General features: G+C 43.0%; 1 protein-coding gene across 5 annotated transcripts in view; it reads left to right on the forward strand.

The window, feature by feature from the left end:
- The window catches only part of LOC140454655 (latent-transforming growth factor beta-binding protein 4-like), a 146803-nt gene that overhangs the window by 27752 nt on the left and 95039 nt on the right, over window positions 1-24012 (forward strand). For 3 of the 5 annotated variants that reach the window (XM_072549581.1, XM_072549582.1, XM_072549583.1), the window contains one exon: window positions 8598-8770. In XM_072549581.1, coding sequence (XP_072405682.1) covers window positions 8598-8770 — 173 coding nt within the window. Of the gene's footprint in view, window positions 1-8597; window positions 8771-16505; window positions 16747-24012 lie in introns of those variants that run through there. The other 2 variants (XM_072549584.1, XM_072549585.1) reach the window with 1 other exon arrangement.

Genomic DNA, 24012 nt, shown 5'->3' on the forward strand with positions numbered 1-24012 from the left:
TTTTACACTTTTCATTAAAGTTTATATTGTCTTTAGTATTGGAACTTATTGTAAGATCCATTAGATGATTGTCCTTACCTTGAAATATTTTGTTCTTGTAGTAATGTATCTCTGCTGCGTGTTCTGAAAAAGGCCTTCAATGTCTGTCAATGCACATCAATCAATCTATTGCTTTTTCTACTTTTCCAGTTCACTTTAGCTAGCTCTGCTTTCATGCCATCATAACTGTCCTTAATCAAATTTAAATTAATAGTCTTGGATCCTCTCTTCTGTCCGTCAAATTTAATGTATAATAATTCGCATCTCCTGGTTGTTAACCTTTTTGCTAATGGACATAGGTGTCTCATTCCACACTATTACTGTTGACTAAGCTGTCTTCATTAAATCCGGGTCTAGGATACCTTGGTTGGTTGGCTGGCTCTCGAACTTGCTGTTTAGTTCTCAGAAACTATTCCAAAAACATTCTCATAATGGGATAGCTTTCTCTAGTACTCTCTATGACCTTAAGTGCTTCCTCACACTGGGCATAAAATATTTGAAAAACTAGCCCTTGGACATGTCTCCTGTCATCCACACTATGTTATTGCTGTTATACAGTAGTGGTGAGTGTATGCTCACGTGATATTGGCTTTGCAATTTCCTGGACTTCCTAATCACAGATGGAGTTAGGTACAGCCCACCAGGAATAGTCCTTGGTTCTTGCGTTGCTTAAATCCTTGAGTCTTCATGATATCTACTGTGGTGGCCAGAATGGTATTAGGCCACATCATACAGAACTACACTCTCTCTTGTGCACTGTATGCTTGTTCTGATATAAAACCCTGTTATTTCGAGGTTCAGTTCTAGGTAGATTAGTATGAGCTACAGCTCCATTCACTGACCTCATCTCTCCAGGGGTAGTAGCCATCATTGGCCATGAAACTTATTTGTCGATTCAGTTCACAATGGCAGCTGAGATGTGAATTCCTTCTGCCTGCATCTGAAAAATCCAGTGCACAGCTGAATCCAGGTAGGTCTCACTGACCATACAAGCTTTCTCACTGAGAAGCTAGCTCTTCAGTGTCACTGTTGATGCACACTATTGACCTTCATTTGTTATTGTCCGGATGTAGCCCATGGTGACACCAATATCTTTTCCATCGTTTTAATTGTCATTCATCAGCCTGTCTCAGACCTATTATGTCACATCTCAGGGTCAGGTGGTAATTGAACCTAGACCTCCTGGCCCAGACATAGGGACACAATAGTTTCCTAATCCATGCCTGTCTATACAAACATTGAAGCTAATTGTCAATAACGAAGTGATAATTCTGCGAACGCAGCTGGGTGACTTTGGAGCATCTGATTGATCTTGTGATTGTGGAGCAAACAATGGATTCCAGCTAAATGTTTTCTTCATTTTCTGAAAAGTTTGGTGAGTCACAAAACATCTACGCTACAACCAAATTCACAAAGTATTGTTTCAGCCTTCCATTGTAATTATATTAAGAATTGCATTGTTGACAGATTGGCTGACTTTACATTCGGAAATCTGTGGAATGACAGAGACAGGAGCTGGATAACTTCCCGATATCTGAATACTGAGTCAGTCGAATGGATTCCAGAATTGGGGAGGACATTCCTTGTAGGGGAATAAATGCACAATCCAGAAATAAGCACCTGTCCTTACAAGGTCCAGGATCTGTTAAACACTTTATTTACTTGAAACAAAATGGTTTCAACAAGAATTGTGTCCTGGTGTGAATCGCAGCTCAAGCATTAAGCTTTATTTTAAATAACAGAGACTAGATTATGTGTTGTCTCTGTTCAATACCTTTGATTACAAGTCTACAGAGGACAGTGTCATTTCATCCAAAGGTATTATTGTGTATGACAGACAATCAGGACCCACCAGTCAATAATGGGATAGACAACACTTGCAGACTGATTCAAATCTTATTGTCTGTCTGGTCTTGATTGGTTATTTTGCTAAGCCCTTTGGCCTTAATGTTTAAATAAATCTGAACAATTTGTTTAACCTGTATAACTTGGCCATCTGTTTTTTTTTGTATTGGAAGAGATTGTGGGGTTGTTTAAAGTAATTAATGGTTGATTATTAAATTCTGGAACTTATATGCGGGCTGTAAGGACCTGGTGGGGGGGGTTGTTTAATTGAAGACCACATCTGTTTATAGAAGTTGGCTTTAAGCCACAAGATACAACAGGCAAATCCAGGGCAGTAACTGTACAGTGGTGCCACTGCTGATGTAAGGGTTAATGCTCAGCTGCCTAGCGGAATCTTGGCATTTACATCGACAGGTCTGCAGGCACCTGCAGTTCATATGGGCAAGCCTGCAAATGTTTCATGTTTCAGATTTCGACCTCGCATGTTTAATCTTTCCAAACTGAGCTGTGATCAAATTCACAGATCTGTTCTTTATTATCTCACCTGGATATTGTAAAGGATGAGAGATGGAAGCCTAGGGTGGCAGAACAGGGTGAATCGTGAAGAAAATGGGGCATGGGGTTGGGGACGGGGAGTTGCTGAGATTAAAAGGGAGAGATGTTCAGGAGCTGATGTGTGTAGCCCCTTGTCCTACTGCAGCCTCACCTTCAGCATTTTTAAAAATGGTTTTTATAATTACAAGTTTTAGATTAATTTTTACTTCTTTTATCAATCTTGACCAACATAAATCCAGGTGGTGCTGGAAGGATCAGTGAGCATTCTTTCTTTGTACAAAGTGAGAGACAGACCAAAGTGTTGTGAGACAGGGTCAAGGAACAGTAATGAAGCATGTTTTAGTGTCAATCTGTAGAAGCTCTGTGTATTTATTGCATCACATGGGAACTTTGTACCAGTCTTTTCTTGGTGAGGATAATTGCTTTGTGCCAGACTGGCAGGCAGCATTTACAAAGTGCCATCTCTGAAGGATATGAGGAGCAGTTTGATGATCATAGTTGCAGGAAAGATATTTGTTTGGCTAGATGTTGAGTGAATTGCCTCCATTTACCACTTACTCAAGGTCTGTTAGATAGGGACTGGAGAAGTGGTTAGCTAAACTTTACCAGGAGTTTATTTACAGAGAATTCTATAGCATTGAACAATTAAACACAGCATAAATGAACTACTCCTTCCCAGTGAACCCAGAGCGAATCAAGATTCTTAGACTGAATTTGGAGTGGATCAGGACAGACAGACCGAATCAGAATGGACTGGGATATACAAGCTGAACCTTGAGTTGTTGGTTCTGAGCAATCTGTTCCTAAGCGTTGCGTTGCCAATTAATCTTATGAAGTTTACCTGGAAATAGTCAAAACTAACATGAGATTTCTCTACATTTTCGAAGTTATCAATGCAGAAGAACAGCAGGAAGTGTTTTTCTCCCCCTCTTTTTCTATCCCTCTCTCTTTCTGTTTTCATCTCTCTGTATCTTCCCTTCCCCCACTCCCAGTGCACTCCCCCAGTCCCACGCTTTCCATCTCTCAACTCAGCTCTGACTAAGCTCTCTGGCCTTCAGTGAGTGATTGTCCTCTGGGAACCAGTTGAAGAATGTTTGTTTAGCAAAAACAAATATTGCATTTGGTGCCAAGAATGTTGAGAATGGGTTCGTGTGTGTGTCAGGCACATGTGAATTAATTAGAGCAGAGCAGACTGTTACCATTTTGAGTCAAAGAGTGAACAAGATGAACAAAGAGGTTGAATGGAGGTAAAAGATGGGAGGGACTGGAGGACCTTGGAGAGATGGATTGGAGCAAGTTGGTTTGGCAGAGGAGGAACATTTTAAAAGTTTGATGCAGTGTGGAATGTACTGTCCAGCTGGGTGTGAGAGTGGTAACAAATAACACCTGCACTTCTCGTGGATAGGAGTTTTCTGATTTTATTTGAAGCAGAGTAGAAATCTACTATGCAATATTCCTCCTTCTATAAACTCTGGAAAATATGATTATAATGATTATTTATTTTGAGGTGTCTGTGAAACTTACTAAATGAGAATTGGATATCATCCCATGCATCAACCACTCATTCAACACCAAGCACTTTGAAAGCTCTCCTGGGTGTGAGAAGGTATTAAATGGCCTCTTTATGGTCTTCTATCAAGAACCATTTTTAGGAGAGAAGGAGAAGATAATGCAAGATGAGCAAAATTCTGCAGAACTGCACATTATTTCTCTATTAGCCCCTTTCTTGTTCATAGAACACTGCTTCCACAAAACTGAACACATGTTTAGACAAAAACTTTCAGGGTTTTTAGAGTGTTTTACAGCCAATGAATTATGTTTGGACTTTAAAAAAATTGAATATGGGATGTGGGGGTCATTCGCATACCCATCCTAATTGACCAGAGGGCAATAGCATTACTGTTACACCAGTACCTCCTCGACTGTTTTACTGTGGGACAACAAGACAACTAATTTTCATCCAATCTTATCGAGAACATAAAAGTATAAGAGAGGGGAGGAATCATTCCATTAGATCATAGCTGATTATCTGCCTCAACCTTGTCTTGCTGCATTAGATCCAGATTACCTTCATATCCAAACTCTGTATAATAATTTAAACACATGAACATTCAACATACTCAACACATGAACATTCACAGCTCTTGAGGGTAAAGGAAAATAAATTCTGAAGATTCATAATCCTTTTCATAAAAATAATTATCCTCATGTCTGTCCTAAATTGTTGACTTCCTATTATGAGACTGTGATGCCTGATACTTAATTCTGCCAAATGGGGGGAACATTTACTCAGAATCACCCCTTATTGGACAACGTCCTCATCCCAGGAATCAGTTTGGTGAATCCTCATTGAACTCCCTTGTTATGAAGATGCTTCATATTTAGTAAAGGACTAATATTACTATACAATGCTAGAAAACCTACTTATTTCAAGTTTAGTGGAAATACCTCTAATGTGGGTTCTTCAAAAGAGGAAGTTGAAGGTTCACGTGGACATTGTAGATTTTTTTAGCAAGGCTTCCTAAGAAATCACATGACTATTAAAACAACTTGTTTTGAGGTAGACCCCTGCCTCAAAATCTCAAATCTTCATGTTGAGTTCGGGCTGAAACCTATTTGTTTGTTTGTAAGAGTTGTTGCTGGAATATTTCAAGTTTTCTCTTTTCCATTAGCCAAGTGTGCATGCTTTCATGTATTTGTTAACTAACTATTGCATCATCACTGAATAAGTTTTATTTTGATAATAAACCCATAATGGTATTTATTAAAAGATTTGGTCAATAGACCTTTTGGTTTAAAACCTGATACAGATAAGGTATTTAATTGGTCATCTGAAAGGGAAAGTAACCAGAGTCATACTGGCCCATATCACTACTCTCTCATTTGAGAGAGGTGACTGGTGCTGAGTTTAACCTGAGGGGCATGACGCTGCAGGTGAGGGGCAACATTGAGAAGGAGAGTCTTCATGATAACCTCAGTCAATGCAGGAACTGAACCGACGCTAATTTGTTACTGTGCTCAGAAAAACAGGCATCTAGCCAATTGAGCTGGCTCAGTATGGAATCTGATTTCAAGCTTCAAGACCAGACCAATTGCAAATTGACACAGTAAGAGAGCTCAGCAGTGCTTATTTCCCCATTGACTAAATTGGTGAGTGAGGTTGGAATTTGCTAAAGTTGGAATTTTAGAGATTCTGTATAACAATGATTTCGCTCATTCAGTTCTGTGAAGATGATCTTACAGAATATGGGAAAGTTGAAGAGCATTTACTTTTAGCTCCATGTGCTGAGAATAAAAGAAAACTAGAGTTTTAGCCTCTCTTTACAACAATAATGAAGAATTTTACTGTCTTAGGAAAAAAGACAGGGTGATTTCTATGATAAAACTGTCAGAGTACGATTCATGTCGGTTCTTCAAACTTTGGATACAGTTTAAAGAAAAGATCATATTATGCGCCTGAAATTCATTGAAAATGATCCTTGAGCAGATCTTCTTAGTAAAGTAAGAACATCTGCCTGAGCATAAGTAGGAATTAAGATTCAATAGGAGCAACTGTTGAAATGATTTCAAATAAATTGAGGTATATCATAAGGTTAGGCATTAGTTTTCATTGTCTGCATCTTTGATTTGCTTCTGTTGAGGGCTTCTAATTGGTTGTTGGTGATGACAAGATTTTAGTCAATTGCTCTTTGCTTGTATCTGCAGAACAGGTCTAGCTGAGGTGTAGTTTATATCACAGATTGGGTATGAGAATTTAGCCACACTAGTAGATAAGGTGGTAAAGAAGATGTGTGGCATGCTTGCCTTTATTGGTCGGGGAATTGAGTACAAGATTCAGGATGTCATCTTGTAGTTTTATAAGACTTTAGTTAGGCCACACTTAGAGTACTGCATTCAAATTTGGTCACCACAATGAGGGAAGGATGTGGAGGTCTTGGAGAGGTTTACCAGGATGCTGCCTGAATTGGAGGTAATGAACTATGAGAAAAGACTAAAAAAACCTGTTTTCTCTGGAGCATTGGACGATGAGGAGAGACTTGATAGAAGTCTATAAAATTATGAGATGTATAGATAGGGATGATGGTCAGAATCTTTTTCCCAGAGTTGAAATGTCTAATACTAGGAGGCATGCATTTAAGGTGAGAGGGGGAAAGTTCAAAGGAGATATGGGGGAGGTTTTTTTACAAAGAAGGTGGTAAGAGTGTGGAATATTATATCAGGAGTGGAGATGGAGGCAAATATGATTGGGGCATTTAAGAGATTTTTAGATAAGCAAATGAATATGCAAGGAATGGAGGGATGTGGAGCAAGGGCAGGCAGAAGGGATTAGCTTAATTCAGTATCATGGTGGGCCTTAGGGCCCGATTCTGTGCTGTACCATTCTACGTTCTTTAAGCCTGGAACAGTCCCGAACTCCAGTGCATGATTGAAGGAATTCTGTATTGTCCTCAATGCATTGACTTCAGATGGAAAACTAAAGGATGGGCATAAGACTGGTCTTTGCTGTGATCCTCCCACCCAGACCCTGAGATACATGTTCCAGATTTGGCGGCAGTAGAAATTGTCCCAGAGGCTTCAGTTTCTCTTTAGAATCATAACCTCCAAATGAGAAGAAACACAAGGCTACTTTGACTACTTCAATCTGAAATTTAAATTGACTGGGAAATACTCAGAGAGCACAGGGGTCCCCCAAAGGGACCTCTTGGTTAAAATTCCTCCATGCTGCATACAACTTGGACATTTCTCTTGTGTCAGATACACGATTGTTGCTGAGATTGACACACTTTGCTATGGTGTATCATTTGTTTTGACTCGATCTGCTGTTCAACAAACCCACATCTTCGATTCCTCATAAAAGGGGATTCAGTGACAACAATATCATTGAATGTTGAGGGGTGATGGTTAAATTCTCTCTCATTGGAGATGGTCATTGCCTGGCATTTATGTGGCATGAATGGTACTTGCCAATTGCTAGCCCAAACCTTAACATTGTGCATTGATCGGCAAACATCCCCACTTCTGACCTTATGATGGAGGGAACGTTATTTGATGAAGCAACTGAAGATGGTTGGACCTAGGACAGTGCCCTGAGGAACTCCTGCAGTTCTGGAGCTGAGATGGTTGACCTCCAACAGCGCAGCCATTTTCCTGTGTGCCAGGGATGACTTCAACCAGCAGAGAGTTTTCCCCAACACCCATTGATTCCAGTTTTGCCAGGGCTCCTTGATGGTACACTCAGTCAAATGCAGCCTTGATGTCAAGGTCTGTCACTGTCACTTCACCTCTGGAATTCACCTCTTTTTGAACCAAGGCTATGATGATGTCAGGTGCTGTGTGGCCCTGGTAGGTCCAAAACAGAGCTTTTGTACTGATGTGATTTTCCCTGTAGAAGATGCTCTTGCTATGATGTACAGATCACTTTCACAATTCATGTAGCACATTTCGTGCAGAAATGTTTTTATCAGTGATCAGTGGGCTGCTTCTGGAGCTAAGTTTGTGCACCAGTGTGGGGTGAGATTCTTGTCCCCGTGAAACGTAAATCTAATCAGTTTGTTTCAGTCTGAAACTATTGCCAAATATCCTTGATTTGTACCTTTGTTCATTCTGGCAGGAAAAATTCTGTCTGTACTGGGGGGGAGAGCAAAGTTGAGCCAGGAACTGTCTGAATATTACGTCTGAAAATTGAATGTAAACAGAGTAAGTGATTGTGCAGATTGAGAGTTTCCTGTCTCCAGGCAACCTGAACTAACTAGCTCTGGGGCTTGCAAGAGGTAACTGTCTCTTTTTGCAACATTTAATGTGTACATACAGAAATGGATGTGGAGACACACAGGCTGGGCAATACCAATGAAGTGCATCATTTGTTTTGGCTGCATGTCTAGATAATGATTGGACGAACAGGAGGAAAGATTAGGCCTTCAACCAAAGATTTTCCTTGTGTCCAGTCGACCTTTGCTTGCTCCCCTTCCTCGTTCCAACTTTCTAAGCTGGTTCCTCTCTCACCTCTCTTGTCCATTTCTCATCATTTCCTTTCTCTTTACCCAATTTTCCCCTTCTTCCACTCCCTCTTCTCCTCCCTCTCTTTGCTTCAGCAGTTTCCCATGTTGTCTGTAGTATCGATTATTACTTTGTTAAATTCTGTTCCTTTTCCTTTGCAGTGTGAAGCAGGCACAGTCGGTGTTACTGAGGAAACTCACACTGTCCAGCCAGCGCTCTGTCAAAGTTGCCAAGAGACAGCCAACACCATCTGATGTCACAGCCAATACAAAAAGCCAGGGCCCAAAGGCACATGGGCAGAACCAACCTCGAGTTAAACAAGCAAGTGTCAAAGGTAAAAGTGAAGGGGAAGTGGTTATAACTGCAGGTGTAGAGATGAGAGTGGGCTCTGAGTGATTTAATCAGATTAGGTACCACTCCAGGTGAGACAAGGGAGAACACAATCTCTTCATTGTAGAGCCTTCAATTCCAATCCAAAGGGTGAGCTTCCCGAAAGGGCCCAGTACGAGCTAAGCTGAGCAATCCTAACCCAATTGCTAGTGATCATGGACTCTCATCATTATGAACAATAACAGCCCTTCAGGTCTCCTTCAGCATCGCCTTGTGGTTACTTCCATCCAGAAGGACGAGCATCCACATGGGAATGCCAGTGCCTGCACGTTTCTCTCCAAGCCACTCACCATCTAGACTTGGAAGTATATCACTGTTCCTTCGTTGTCACTGGACCAAAATCCTTCTCTAATAAGAAGGTACTTCACCCTCATGTTTTTCAGAGCAGTTAAGGGTGGGTAATAAACACTGGCATAGTCAAGATCAAATGAACCAAAGTACAAATCCACACTGTCCCTTTCCTGGGAATATTTGATGGAGGCAGTGTCAAGGGAACTTTACTTTCAATTTAGAAGTAGAGAAAGAACTTTACTTTCAGTTTAAAGAAGTAGAGGTGGCTTTACTTTATGTTTAGGTGAATATGAAGGGAGCTTTACTCTGTATCTAATCCTGTACTGTCCCTGTCCTGGCAGGGTTTGATGTGGACAGGGTACACAGGGCTTGACTTTAGGATCAGTGATAGGCGACTGGCCCTTTGATTTCATTCTGCATACAATGAGATGATGATTTATCTGATTCTAGAGACAACATTCACTGTTTTGTCTAAGGGAAGGGTGCATGAGTGAGTGACTGTGGGTGTGTAAGAGTGGGGTCTGCATGTGTGTGTGAGAGAGTATCTGAATGAGTGAGAGTTGGTTTTAAGTGGCTGTGTCTCACCGCTCTGGGCATTTCAGCATGTTAAGTGTGCAAGTCTGTGCGATAGAGTTAGCGTGTGTGAGAGTGAGTAGGTGTGTTTGAGTTTGGGCAAGAGAGTGAGTAAGTGTGCATGGGTGTAGGAGAGAGAGGGAGGGTGCATGGGTGTAGGAGAAAGAAGGAGGGTGCATGGGTGTAGGAGAGAGAGGGAGGGTGCATGGGTGTAGGAGAGAGAGGGAGGGTGCATGGGTGTAGGAGAGAGAGGGAGGGTGCATGGGTGTAGGAGAAAGAAGGAGGGTGCATGGGTGTAGGAGAGAGAGGGAGGGTGCATGGGTGTAGGAGAGAGAGGGAGGGTGCATGGGTGTAGGAGAGAGAGGGAGGGTGCATGGGTGTAGGAGAAAGAAGGAGGGTGCATGGGTGTAGGAGAGAGAGGGAGGGTGCATGGGTGTAGGAGAAAGAAGGAGGGTGCATGGGTGTAGGAGAAAGAAGGAGGGTGCATGGGTGTAGGAGAGAGAGGGAGGGTGCATAGGTGCAGGACAGAGTGAATGTACGAGTGAGTGTGTATGCAATCTAAATCAATACAGACTCGTGTAAGTTGTCACAAGACTTAATGTTAGGCAGTTGAATTCGATGAGATTCTTGGGGTTAAAATGCCTTCACATTGCCAGGATTTGAGGCAGCTGTAATTGCTGCTTCCAGCCCTGCCAGCTGATATTAATGCAGTCTCACAAATGTTGGCCCGATGCCATTGTTCCTAATTGCAGCCTTCCACTCAATCTGGATACAGCCAATGAGTGACTGTGATCCCCTAATGTCCATCACCAACCACTTCACCACAGGGTTTACCCTCTAATCAGCTGCCCTCCCTATACCTCATGCCCTTTATGCCTTGTCCTCTCCCTCCACTCCACTTCCTTTTTACACCCCTCAACAGCACCCTCATCCCTCTGCCCTCTCCCACCACACTCCACAGCCCACACCCACCCCTCTGCTCCCTCCCCATCCCACTCTGTCTCCTCTCACCACACTCCTCTACCACTCCTCCCGTCCTCCATACACCTTTGCACCCTTCCACTTTCCTTTTACTCTCTCTGACATCCCCCTCCACCTCCTCCAACCCCATTTACACCATCCTCAATCCTCTCACCGGCTTCCCTCCAGTCTCAGTGGCAATTCTCCTTTCTCCTCGGATGTTCCCGCACCTCCCCCCCAACTCTCCTGTCTCCTCCCCTCTCTCCTCGGCTCCCCCACATCTCCACCCCAGCCATTCTGCTCAGCTCCCCTCTGTTCTATCCTTCCCTCTCTGTTCCCTTTATACTCCAGTCGCCTCCATCCCTCCACCCTTATCCAGTTACCTTCTGCAGTCCTCCAGTCACTTCACCGATCTGTTCTCTGCTCTCCCAAACATCATCTCAAATTGTCTTCAAACTCTGTCCCAGTCCCAGTCCCAATGCATTCTCTCCCCTGTCTCTCCACCTTCATAACTCCTTCAGCAAGCATTCAGTTCCTCCAAGCATAGCACATTCATTGTAGAAAGTACTCTACTCTGTATCTAACCCTGTGCTGTCCCCATCCTGGGAGTGTCTGATGGGGGACGATGTAGAAGGAGCTTTATTCTATATCTAACCCTGTGCTGTCCCAGCCCTGATGTCTAATGTTCTTTTGAAGTGTGGGACTGGTTGTGTGTGCCCCTTGAGTGAGCGTGTGTGCTTTGTGTGCGCTGTCATCTGGGAAGGCTAGTTTGTTGATAGAGCTCCAAGGGGATGAGTATCCGAACTGAATTGGTGTTTGTGCACCAATTACTGAATCCCCATGCAGCCGTTGTTCTTGCTTAGGGTGTAATGGAGACAAAGGTGGAAGTGAAGATGCTGATACTTCCATCCTACACTATTGGAAAGTGGTTTCAGAGTCAAGCTCCTGGATTTGTGTGGCCTGTGGCTGTGGTATTTGGTTACAAGTCAACCAAAAAAAAATCACCAGGATTTAATTGCTTTTGGGAAGAAGGAATACAGATTAAAATGTCCAGAGACTATACCAAGACATATGTTCTTTACATCAGAATGATGATTATTTGCTGAGTTTTTTTTTAAAGTCTCAACACTATGTGGCAGAAAAGAAATTTCTTCTTCATGTTGACAACTTGCAATAATCCTGGTGCAAACCCTTCAGTGTCACAGCAAAACCAATTAAATTCTCAGTTTCATAGGTTTCACCAATGTGTTAGTTTGTTTTGGCATTTTTTCTCTTTCTAAATTTGTACACTCAGCCAAATCCCCCAACCTCTTTCCATCTACTCACTGGGAAAACCAACTCCACTAATTCAGTCTTGACTAATGTTCCACAGCTCTTGTTTCACTCAGCCTCCCATCCATCTGTAACATTTCCTCACTGCCTCAGGATGATCCACTGTGCAAATGTGGCACAATCCCACATGTTGTTCTTCAGTTGAAGTCAAACAACACAGGTGGAAGTTTAAAGTAGTTCCTAAGATCCATCTCCTTGAACAGAGTCGTTTCAGCTTATGAAGTTAGGAACTACATTTGTAGGATTTGTACATGTAGACACTGATTGAAAAGTACAAGTGTAGTGTTCAATTATGTATGCTATTATCCAGCTTGTAATCCCTTTTACCTTCTGTAAGCTGTACTGCCAGGAGTGGGGAAAATACTAGAGTCTATTATAAAAGAAATGATCACAGAACATTTTTAAAATGTTAACAAGATTGGACAAAGCCAGCATGGGTTTATGAAAGGCAAATCATGCCTAAAAAACCTCCTGGTATTCTTTCAGGATGCAAACAGCAGAATGGAAAAGAGAGAATTAGGGAAAAGGGTGTATGTGGATTTTCAGAAAGCTTTTGATCAGGTGCCTCCTAAGAGGTTACTAGGCAAACGTGAACCACATAAAATACAGGTAATGTCTTGGCAAGATATGGTTGACAGACAGGAAACAAACAGTGTGAATAAGTAAGTATTTTTCCAAGTGGAAGGCAGTGACTACTGAAGGTCCACAGGGATCAGAGTTTGGGGCTCAGCTCTCCATGATATTTATAAATGACTTGGATGAGGGAATAAAACACAACATTTCCAAGTTTGCTGAAGACACTACTGGGTGGGATTGTGAGGAGGGTGCAAAGAGACTTCAAGGCGATTTAGACATGTTGAAGGAGGGGGCAAACATATAGCAGTGCAGTCACAATTTGGCTAAATGTGAAGTCATACACTTTGGTGCTGAAAATGTGTTGCTGGAAAAGCGCAGCAGGTCAGGCAGCATCCAAGGAGCAGGAGAATCGACGTTTCGGGTATGAGCCCTTCTTCAGGAATGAGGAGAGTTTGCCAAGCAGGCTAAGATAAAAGGTAGGGAGGAGGGACTTGGGGGAGGGGCATTGGAAATGCGATAGGTGGAAGGAGGTTAAGGTGAGGGTGATAGGCCGGAGAGGGGGTGGGGCGGAGAGGTCAGAAAGAAGATTGCAGGTTAGGAAGGTGGTGCTGAGTTCGAGGGTTGGGACTGAGACAAGGTGGTGGAGGGGAAATGAGGAAACTGGAGAAATCTGAGTTCATCCCTTGTGGTTGGAAGGTTCCTAGGCAGAAGATGAGGTGCTCTTCCTCCAGCCGTCGTGTTGCTATGGTCTGGCGATGGAGGAGTCCAAGGACCTGCATGTCCTTGGTGGAGTGGGAGGGGGAGTTGAAGTGTTGAGCCATGGGGTGGTTGGGTTGGTTGGTCCGGGTGTCCCAGAGGTGTTCTCTGAAACGTTCCGCAAGTAGGCGGCCTGTCTCCCCAATATAGAGGAGGCCACATCGGGTGCAGCGGATGCAGTAAATGATGTGTGTGGAGGTGCAGCTGAATTTGTGGCAGATGTGGAAGGATCCCTTGGGGCCTTGGAGGGAAGTAAGGGGGGAGGTGTGGGCGCAAGTTTTGCATTTCTTGCGGTTGCAGGGGAAGGTGCCAGGAGTGGAGGTTGGGTTGGTGGGGGGTGTGGACCTGACGAAGGAGTCACGGAGGGAGTGGTCTTTTCAGAACGCTGATAGGGGAGGGGAGGGAAATATATCCCTCGTGGTGGGGTCTGTTTGGAGGTGGCGGAAATGACGATGGATGATACCCTATCGCAGGACATGCAGGTCCTTGGACGCCTCCATTGCTAGACCATAGCAACACGACGGCTGGAGGAAGAGCACTTCATCTTCCGCCTAGGAACCCTCGAACCACAAGGGATGAACTCAGATTTCTCCAGTTTCCTCATTTCCCCTCCCCCCACCTTGTCTCAGTCCCAACCCTCGAACTCAGCACCACCTTCCTAACCTGCAATCTTCTTCCTGACCTCTCCGCCCCACTCCCACTCCGGCCTATCACCTTCACCTTAACCTCCTTCCACCTATCGCATTTCCAACACCCCTCCCCCAAGTCCCTCCTTCCTACCTTTTATCTTAGCCTGCTTAGCACACTTTCCTCATTCCTGAAGAAGGGCTGATGCCCGAAACGTCGATTCTCCTGCTCCTTGGATGCTGCCTGACCTGCTGCGCTTTTCCAGCAACACATTTTTCAGCTCTGATCTCCAGCATCTGCAGTCCTCACTTTCTCCTTGCAGTTATACAGGGCATAGGTGAGACAGCACATGGAGTATAGTGTGCAGTTTTGGAGTCTCTACCTAAGAAAGGATATACTTGTGAAAGAAAGAGTGCAGCAGAGGTTCACTAACTTGATACCAGGGATGGTAGGACTATCCTACAACGAGAGATCGCATTGACTGGGCCTGTGTTCACCAGAGTTTGGAAGAATGAGATGGGACCTAACTGAAATGTATAAAATTCTAATAGGGCTGGGCAAGCAGGAAAAATGTCTCCCCTGGCTAGGGAGTCTAGAACCAGGGGACACAGTCTCCTGAAACAGGAGGCCATTTAGGACTGAGATTTCTTCATTCAAAAGGTAGAGACCCTGTAAATTCTCTACAACAGAAGGCTGTGGAGGCCAAGTCACTGAATGTATTCAGGAAAGAAACAGATATATGTTTAGATTATAAAGCTTTCAAGGGCTATGGAGACACAGTGGGACTATGGCATTGAGCTAGAGCAGCAACGGTGATCATATTGAATGGCAGAGCAGGCTGGAAGGGCCAACTCGCCTACTCCTGCTCCTATCTTCCAGGGATTTCATAACTCACCTGGTCGGGAACTTGGTGTGTTTTGATTTGGCAGATCCCAGTTGTGATGGTCAATTCTGATCATTGTCCAATCAGCGCAGTGGAAGTCACATTAACACAGTCCTGGGTAATGACTCGATCAATTTCCCTTCCCTTCTTATTAGGAATATTCTCCAATTAACAAAGAAAATGGGTCAATCTGCAAATCCTTCAGCAGTGATTCTGTTTGAACTGATTGGAATTTATCCTGTTTGTAACAATCTGACATTCTGAGATAGAAACCCACCTTCACCCATGGTGAGAAATGGATCTTGCTATAGGCCACACTTATGATTCCACTCTACTGACCTCAGAAGAATTGACTGTCAGATGGGGAGTATAACGGGGAGTATAACGGGGAGTATAACGGGGAGTATAACAGGGAGTATAACAGGGCCAGTCATTGCTGGTGTAAAGGGAGAAGCTCAACTCCTTTTATTCTTGAAGTAATCAAATGGCACTGGATTGTCGTGGCAGTTGAAACTTTTCACTGTACTTTACCATGTTGTTCATTGTAGAGTACAATTGTCAATAAATCATCATCCATTATTAAATACAGCCTCATTTTTGCAGCAGAATAATGTGTCGTGTGTTGCTTAGAAGACAGACACATTGCTGAAATCTGTCACCTTGTACTCATCAAGCCAAACGCAAGACTGCCAACTTTCAAACAATTGCAGCAGTTTACAGTGTTACTGGAGAAAGGCTGTTGATTGGTTGGCAAATCGACCTCAGGCTATCTAATAAGCAGCAGAAAATATTAGTTTCCTAATATGGGTAATTCAAAAAGGCAAAAGGCTGGAACGTATTCCTTTTGTTTGCAGAGAATGGGCCCTTAATTTTATGTTGAACAAGTGTATCTGAGCCATGGTACATGTTTCAATCAATTATCTTAAATGAGTTGTTAGTTTAGTTATTATTACAGTCAGAATCGTATGGCGAATGCTGCCTATATGTAGAATCATATCTGATAGTTGATGTTCTGTGTAGCACTCCCATTCTGATTAAAATATTTAGCCTGTGAGCAACACCAGTGGAGATCTGCTAGTGCTGGAATGGTTGGCATTGTTCGGATAAGGTAATTATATCCTCCAATGACATGTATTTAACCACATTTCAACTATCTTTGGAACAAAAATCCTATCTCTCATTGTTCCAAGCTACTCGCCTCCCTTCATCTCCCTCTACATCTCTCACTGTCTTCCTCTGCTCTTCTCTTTCCCTCTCTCACTATTCGCCTCATCTCTCCTTTCTTCCCTGCCCCTATTCTCTCTCTTCCTATGTGTCTAGAATTCTGTGCTGTACATTTTGGCTAGGAACCAGAAAGCTAGACTGTGTTTCACCTCACCAAACAGGATTTACTTTCACAATAAAACCTGATTTTAATTTTCAAGCACTTGCCTCCTGTCATTTGGTAACTGTGTTGAGTTGTGATGCCGTGCAGTGAATCAGGGATAGACCTTTACTGGGTTAACTCCGAGACTGTTACCCCTCATAAAGTGCATGTTTGGATTTCTTCCCAGTGTATACTCAATATGCTGCATTCAATTAAACTCCCATACAAAGGATCACAAACCCTGTGGAGATTTTAAGATATTCTTTGCGTTAGCTTGAGCTTCAGTTTCCTCCTTGGACTGCTCGGGGTTCTGAACCTTTAGGGACCCCAATGGATTCCGAGCTGCTCCTGATGCTTTGTTGTTGCACTGTTTTCATGTCACCAGTGTTTAATCAAATTGCTGAGGTTGGGAAGATCAAGGTTCTTTTCACACCTACGGTTTGTAAGCTGAAGTGTGAGGCTGGACATTGCGAGAATCGCTGTAGAAAGGGCAATATTACAACGGTTTACAGTGACAGTAGTCCTTCTGACACAGCCAAGACTGGATTCCGACTGTGTGAGTAACTAACAGGAGGGGGGAAAGAACGAGTTTTATGAATCTTTCTTGAGCTCTTGATATAATTTACTCCATGTGCCTGGGCAGATGGGACTTAGAGTTTTGATTTATTTTACAGATGAGAAAAAAAAAGTTTCCATTGTAGTTTGTGTGCAAGAGTGTTTTCTTTTGTGTTTCATTCCAGATCCTGTCCCTGTCTCTCCCCCACTCCTAGTTTTTCTAAGTTGAGCTGTAATTTTAAACTTTATAGAGATTTTTCAAAGAGCCTTTTTACAATAGGCAGGGTGAGTCTACTCTTTGAGGTGCAAAAGATTAGAAAACCCCAGGGTGATGGATTTTAGCAAGTATTTTACAGATCTGTCGAGATATTCAGTAATTTGTTTCTGTAAACAATGGTTGTAATTTACTCTGATGCTCTGTATTTAAACAAACTCTCTGGGCTCAGCGCCATGATTCTGCATGTCCTATTATGATATCAATGTTGCGCAGCAGTGTGTAGCAGGGGCTTTGGGACTCAGCTTTGACCAAGTGACTTGTTTGGGGTCACATTGACATGTCTTTGCTCTTTTCAGTTAAAGAAATGTGTTGCTTTTAGGGTGGAGAGAGAGGAAAGGAAGTGTGATTAATGCAATGCATTTTCCACCAAATGCACTATGAAGAAACCAATTTAACCCTTGTTCTGCATCTCCTGTTGAGTATCCATGTTGATCAGTACTTCCCATAGTGACAGAGTACAGATGTGCCTAATGCTGTACATCAGGGTGAGACTTCAACACACTAGGCTTGTGAAAGTGGCAAATTGTATGGCGCACATTCAGTTTTACTCTGGGACACCTCAGACAGTGATGCCTTTTTAAGAGGCGTGCACATAGTTTTCACTTTTCAAAAACAAAATAATTATTAAGATGACGGATTGAGTGGAATCTAGCCTCTCCCCTCGAGAATGTTTCTGACACACACTTTGGCCAATCCTTCAGCGAACTGGAGCAATTAGCCCTCAGGGAGAGAGAATGTTTACAGAGTGAGAGTGGCCAAGAGCTGGCTGTGCCTGAAGCTTGTGTTTTGCAGCATGTTGGCAAGTCAGTGCATACAAGTGACTTTCACTCTCTGTAACCTATGCCTGACATGACCCAACAATAAATCCTAATGCTGACTATAAACATGGATTTGTTTCACTTCCCACAATGGAGAGGGAGTTGATGGAAAGATATCTGTGTAAATGTATGACACTGTGATTACACCTCCCCTAGTGGCAAGTAGCATAATTACAATGTGACATGTTTACATAGCATTCCCAACATTAAAAGTTACAATCAAACAAAAACAGGATGCCACCCGTGACCTAAAAATAGAAACTGAATAATGTCAGGACTTTCTAAATGAAATATAACCCCCAAACTCAACCAATGCCCTCTAACTTAAATTTGAACCATGTTCAAATGCCCCAAACACTCACTCCCCACCGCGCCCCCCCCCCCCCGCCAAATGAGTAAACTCAAATGCAACCAATACCCCAAAACAATCTGTTGATCAAATTTTCATGTAAATGAATAGTTTTATTTAGACTTGTGAAGAATTCTGGAGGTTTTCTGCAGTTTCTTGGGGAGAGGGAGATTGTTGGAGTGGAACATGATGGGGGTATGGGAGAGGGGAGATAGGTTTTTTTTCAGTGTGATACCTGCTCACAGACCCAGGCTTCAGCACTACGTGATTGGGTTGTTCAGAGGAGAGCAGTTACTGAAATGCTCAAATTGACCAACAGACACAAGTCCTGCCTGTTACCCCAAAACTTGTACCCCCCGTCCAAATGCCAAAACTCAAACCCAGCCCAATACCCACAAATATCCACCTACCAAATGCTCCAAATGAACCCTGTCAATACACCAAACACACATCCTGCCCCAAATCTCCCAAACCTGAACCTTGCCCATCCCACCCATCTTGAACTCTACCCAGTTGCCCCCGGTCTTGAACCCTGCTCAACTACCTAGGCTCAGGCTCTATCTAAATGCTCCAGACCAGAACCCTGGCTAACTCACTTGGAGGCTGGAGGGTACAGTTTGACCTCCGTCCATAGAGTCTTAGCTGATTCACTGTTTATGTTAAATCTGTTGATCAAATTTTCTGGTGTCTAAAATGAAAAATATTATCCACAATCAGGAAGAATTCTACAGGTTTTCTTCTGTTTCTTGGGGAGGGGAGATTGTTGGAGTGGGGCATTGGAGATGTGGAAGTGGTTAAAGTTTCAGTGTGATAACCTGCTCACAGACCCAGGGTTCAGCACCTTGTGATAGGATTGTTAGAGGAGAGCAGTTGCTGAGTTATTTTAACATTGAAGTATCTCAGTGTTGTGGGGATAGGAGTGAGTGTGATACTCTCACACAGCCTGGATTAAGTTGTCCAACTTTCCTGCCACACTTCATTCAGGAGCTCACTAAGGACTGGGAGTTACATCTCCTCTAAGCTTACAATAATATATTTAGCAAATTTAAGCCATTGGCTGGATGTCAAGTACACCCTAAATTTGTTTCTCATTCTCCATGATCTGTAATTTAAACTTAAACTGAGGAAACAAAGTTGAAAAGGAGATATGGTAATATCAGAGGAAGTACATCAAGTCATAAAGACAGGGAAAATAGGATGGTGGCAAGGTGAATGACACAGTGTTAGACCCTGACTCTACCTCATTCATGTGGCATAGGAATTTTCCATTCCAAAATCTGTCTTTTACAGATTCTGCTGCATTCATTGCTAGTACTGTATTTGTGAAAGGCCAGACATAACTAGATTTATTTGAGAGACTGGAAGCTGAATCTTTGCAAAAAATCACTGACATTGAAGCTCCACTTTACAGCAGTGACCACCTAAACCAGTCTATACCATCTCATCGCCATGTTAGTGAGAAAGTCTCTGCACTATTAATCAGAATCTTTCCTAAAGGCTTTGTTAGTGTGGGAGAGTACAAGAGAAATCTGGTTCTTAATCTGCAAATGGTTGTAAATAGGTGTTAGTATTTAAGCTGGAAAGGTGGCTCTATTTGGAGCAAGCTTATTTCATAACAGTTAAATATTTAATATCTTCCCAAGTAATTTCTACAATATTCCATAGCTATTTTCATCTTTACCTACACAAGGTACTTCATGTCAAACTTGACCTTGTACAGCCAATAGGTAGTCAGTGCTTAATTCAGACAGGTCAGTGACAGTCAGTGAACATGAAGGGCCTATTATATATGTGTTAAAGATCCCTGGATCTATTGTAGTATTTTGAAGGTCAAATCATCCAGAGGTTAGGGTTAAGGTTAGGGTGAGGATTCCACCTCCTGCTTGATCTGTTCTATCCATTTCTAGTCTGTCTGGGAACGCTGCCTCTATTTTTGTCACTTACATGTTGCTTCCTGAATTTTTCTAAATCCTTGGGCCAAATTGAGCTTTTCATTATCCAAGTGCACCTTGTATTTAGATCAAAATTAATAAAATTAGTATGTGCAAGAGGTTTGGTTTTGTTGTTGGATTGTGGATAGGTTGATGGTGTAGTTTAGTTTGTTGAGTTAATTCCTGAGAGTCAGGAAGATTCTCTGGAAGTGTGGAAATGGCAGCTGGGACCTACTCTCAGGATTTCTGACTTTCTGCCAAACAGGATTAGGGTTCAGGCAGGTTCAGGTCAAGTGCATACACCCAACATTTTCAGGGTTGAACATCCCCCACTCTCTGGCAATTTTTGTGCAGTCACTCAGGCCTTGATTTTAAACAGTGCTGATTAATGCAACCTATGAGAAGCTGTGAGCTATTGTCTGGATGAGAAAATCTTGTGAATCCCCATTCAGTTTTATAATCCTCATACTCTCTGTGTTAAGCTTCATGGTTCCACCCCCACCCCCTCTGCCTAGCCTGCAAATTCTCCGTCGAGATTAAAGTGGTGCTGGAAAAGCACAGCAGGTCAGGCAGCATCCAAGGAGCCCTCGGACGCTGCCAGACCTGCTATGCTTTTCCAGCACCACTCTAATCGATTTTCCTGATCTTTGGACGTTGCCTGACCTGCTGTGCTTTCCCAGCACCACTCTAATCTAGACTCTGGTTTCCGGCATCTGCAGTCCTTGTTTTTACCCTGCGAATTCTTCGTGCCAAGGTATGGCATTTAGATGCTCATTTACTCACAATGTGCACTATAAACACAGTGGCTCAGTGGTTTGCACTACTGCCTCACTGTGCCAGAGACCTGGGTTCAATTCCAGCCTTGGGCGACTGTCAGTGTGGAGTTTGCACATTCTCCCCATGTCTGCATGGGTTTCCTCTGGGTGCTCTGATTTCCTCCCACTGTCCAAAGATGTGCAGGTCAGGTAAATTGGCCATGGTAAATTGCCCATAGTGTCAGGTGCATTAGTCAGAGGGAAATGGGTCTGGGTGGGTTACTCTTCGGAGGGTCGGTGTGGACTGGTTGGGTTGAAGGGACAGTTTCCACACTATAGGGAATCTAATCTAATATACTGTAATACCAATGATTCTTATGTTAACAATAGTGTGGTCCTGAACCTCAGAAACTGCAAGCACTTGAAACCCCTTTATCTTCTCTAAATAAACATTGTGTAATTGAGTGAATAGATCAGATAGCCAGAGCTGTCAATCAAACAGGGTCTTCTCTGGGAGTCTGTTGGGTGTCTGGGCCTGCAACCAAGCTACATTTGGCATGTTATTTATTTCTAGTCTGTACTTTAGCCAGTTCAGGGCATTCTGGACATGAAAGGAGAACTATTGGATTAGTGGTGCTGGAAGAGCACAGCAGTTCAGGCAGCATCCAACGAGCAGCGAAATCGCTGCTCGTTGGATGCTGCCTGAACTGCTGTGCTCTTCCAGCACCACTAATCCAGTATTTGATTTTCAGCATCTGCAGTCATTGTTTTTACCATGAAAGGAGAACTACCTGTATTATGTGGTTGTTGGGAAGGATCTGTTTGACTGACTTCACACACACTGCTGTCTTTGTATTCAGACATATAATTAATTGAGATCATGTCCCTGTAGTGTTTAGAACTCCCTGTAGGTATAAGCAGGTTACTTTCCCTTTTCAGTAGATCCAATCTTTCCTGACGGGAATGTAGTATCCCGTTCCTTTCCTTTATCTGCCAGTTAACATTTCCCCGATGGTGTCCAGTTTTCCCTGCCTTTTAAGAGCGGTGTGAAAGTTCTTCTTCAGTCACCCAGCAGCTCTGAAGCTGGTCAATTTCCACTCCCCAGCTCGACCACAAAGTGTACAAAGCATGATCGCAAAGTATTGGTATACCACACACAGCCAAAGTCATGTGACAAAATGACAACCTACACAAGCAATGCATGTTTCCCCTGCTCCTCAGTGCTTTACACCTTAGGTTTGCTGGTGAAGCAGCATGGAAGATATTTCCCTCCCTTTCCTGAGTGAGGACAAGCATGTATGCTTATGAGATTACACTTATCATCTCAGGCACTGACTCCCAGTGATCACTTAGCAAGAACGGAGGCTTGGATGTTCTTGTTCTGAGGCTCAGGACTCCACAGTGAATAGCTCACTGACTGTTGCAACTTTTCAGGGGAGTGATCTTTATTTAAAAAAAACAATTTTAATAGCTTGCTGGATTATGAATCAGAATTTGGAAATAGTAGAGAGATGTATCAGAATCATGGCTGTCCAGAGAGATCAGCATTAAATATGAGTTTTGAAATCAGAGGTATCAATGAATGGAAGATTTGTGGTTAGGAAGGATAGTGATTGAAAGATTCCCTGCCTTTAAAATGTATGTTTGCAGCACAAAGATCTGGATTCCTGTAATGAATGAGAATGTAAAGCATTCTTCCCAAATTATAGTACTCCACATTCTAATGGCACCAGGCACTTGGCAAAATAACTGCTGAACCTTGTTTCTCAAACTGCACACTTTTAAAAGCCTGCAGGGAATAGTTTGAGAGTGTTTTGCCCTCACAGATCACAGTTCCCACCTTTGCTGATCATCAAGGAGTTCTCTCTCTCTTTCTTGGAAAGAGACCATTGTTGTGAGGTCATTGTATTGCTATTCTGCCTCTATTTACTGTTTCATTTCTCAGTTTTTTTATGTTCTTCCCTGTCAAACACTTTTCCACCTCACTTGATCTTCTGAAGTCTGTATTTGCTGTGGAGAAGGTGCACTCTATTGTTGGAGAGAAGCTCCATCCTACTCTCCTCCTGAAACAGTCAGAGTCAATGTAAAACATTTTACACAGGCAACCAAACACAGAAACAGCCTAATTCTGGAACCTTCTGAATAGATTAGATTCCCTACAGTATGGAAACAGGCCCTTTGGCCCAACAAGTCGACACCGCCTCTCCGAAGAGTAACCCACCCAGACCCATTCCCCTCCCCTATATTTACTGCTGACTAATACACCTAACACTATGTGCAATTTAGCATAGCCAATTTACCTGACCTGCACAGGTTTGGAAACCAGAGCACCCGGAGGAAACCCACGCAGACACGGGGAGAACGTGCAAACTCCACACAGTCAGTCGCCTGAGGCTGGAATTGAACCCAGGACTGTGAGGCAGCAGTGCTAACCACTGAGCCACCGTGCTGCCCCCTGTTAAAATTTCTGTTAAATAATCACTTAATCTTCAGGTTTGAAGCTTCACTTCAGGATTAGACCTTCCCATCCCAGCTATTATTTAGAGAATGAATTGGTTTTTAGCTTAGACTTGAGATATTTTTCACTTGTTCCCTGGGCACCAGGAATAAAATATGTAAAGACCCGGGTCAAAAATTACAAGCATAAACTGAACATTCTGGAAAGAAACTCAGCAAGTTCAGTCCAACAACTTCTGTTGTTACCTCAGACTTCAATGTCTGCACAATTCTGCTTTTCAGAATAATACATTGAGAAATTTTGAAACTCTACACTGTCTCCATCAAACACTCCCAGGACAGGGACAGGACAGGGTTAGATACAGAATAAAGTTCCCCATACTCTTTTAAATGGAAAGTAAAGCTCTCTCAACACTGTCCCCATCAAACATTCTCTGTCAGCCAAGGCACAGCACAGGGCTAGATACATGGTAAAGCCACCTCTACCCTATCCCTATCAAACACTCCCATAACAGATACAGCATGCTGTAAGCTACAGAGTCTTTATATATTCATTCAGGAAATGTGGGTGGCACTGCCTTGGCCAACTTTTATTGTCCATCCATAATTACCCTTGAGAAGGTGGTCGTGAGGTTCCTTCTTGAACCACTTGCAGTCCATTTGGAGTGGGGGCACCCACA

This window comes from Chiloscyllium punctatum, chromosome 29 (genome assembly GCF_047496795.1).
Source record: "Chiloscyllium punctatum isolate Juve2018m chromosome 29, sChiPun1.3, whole genome shotgun sequence".
Lineage (NCBI taxonomy): Eukaryota > Metazoa > Chordata > Chondrichthyes > Orectolobiformes > Hemiscylliidae > Chiloscyllium > Chiloscyllium punctatum.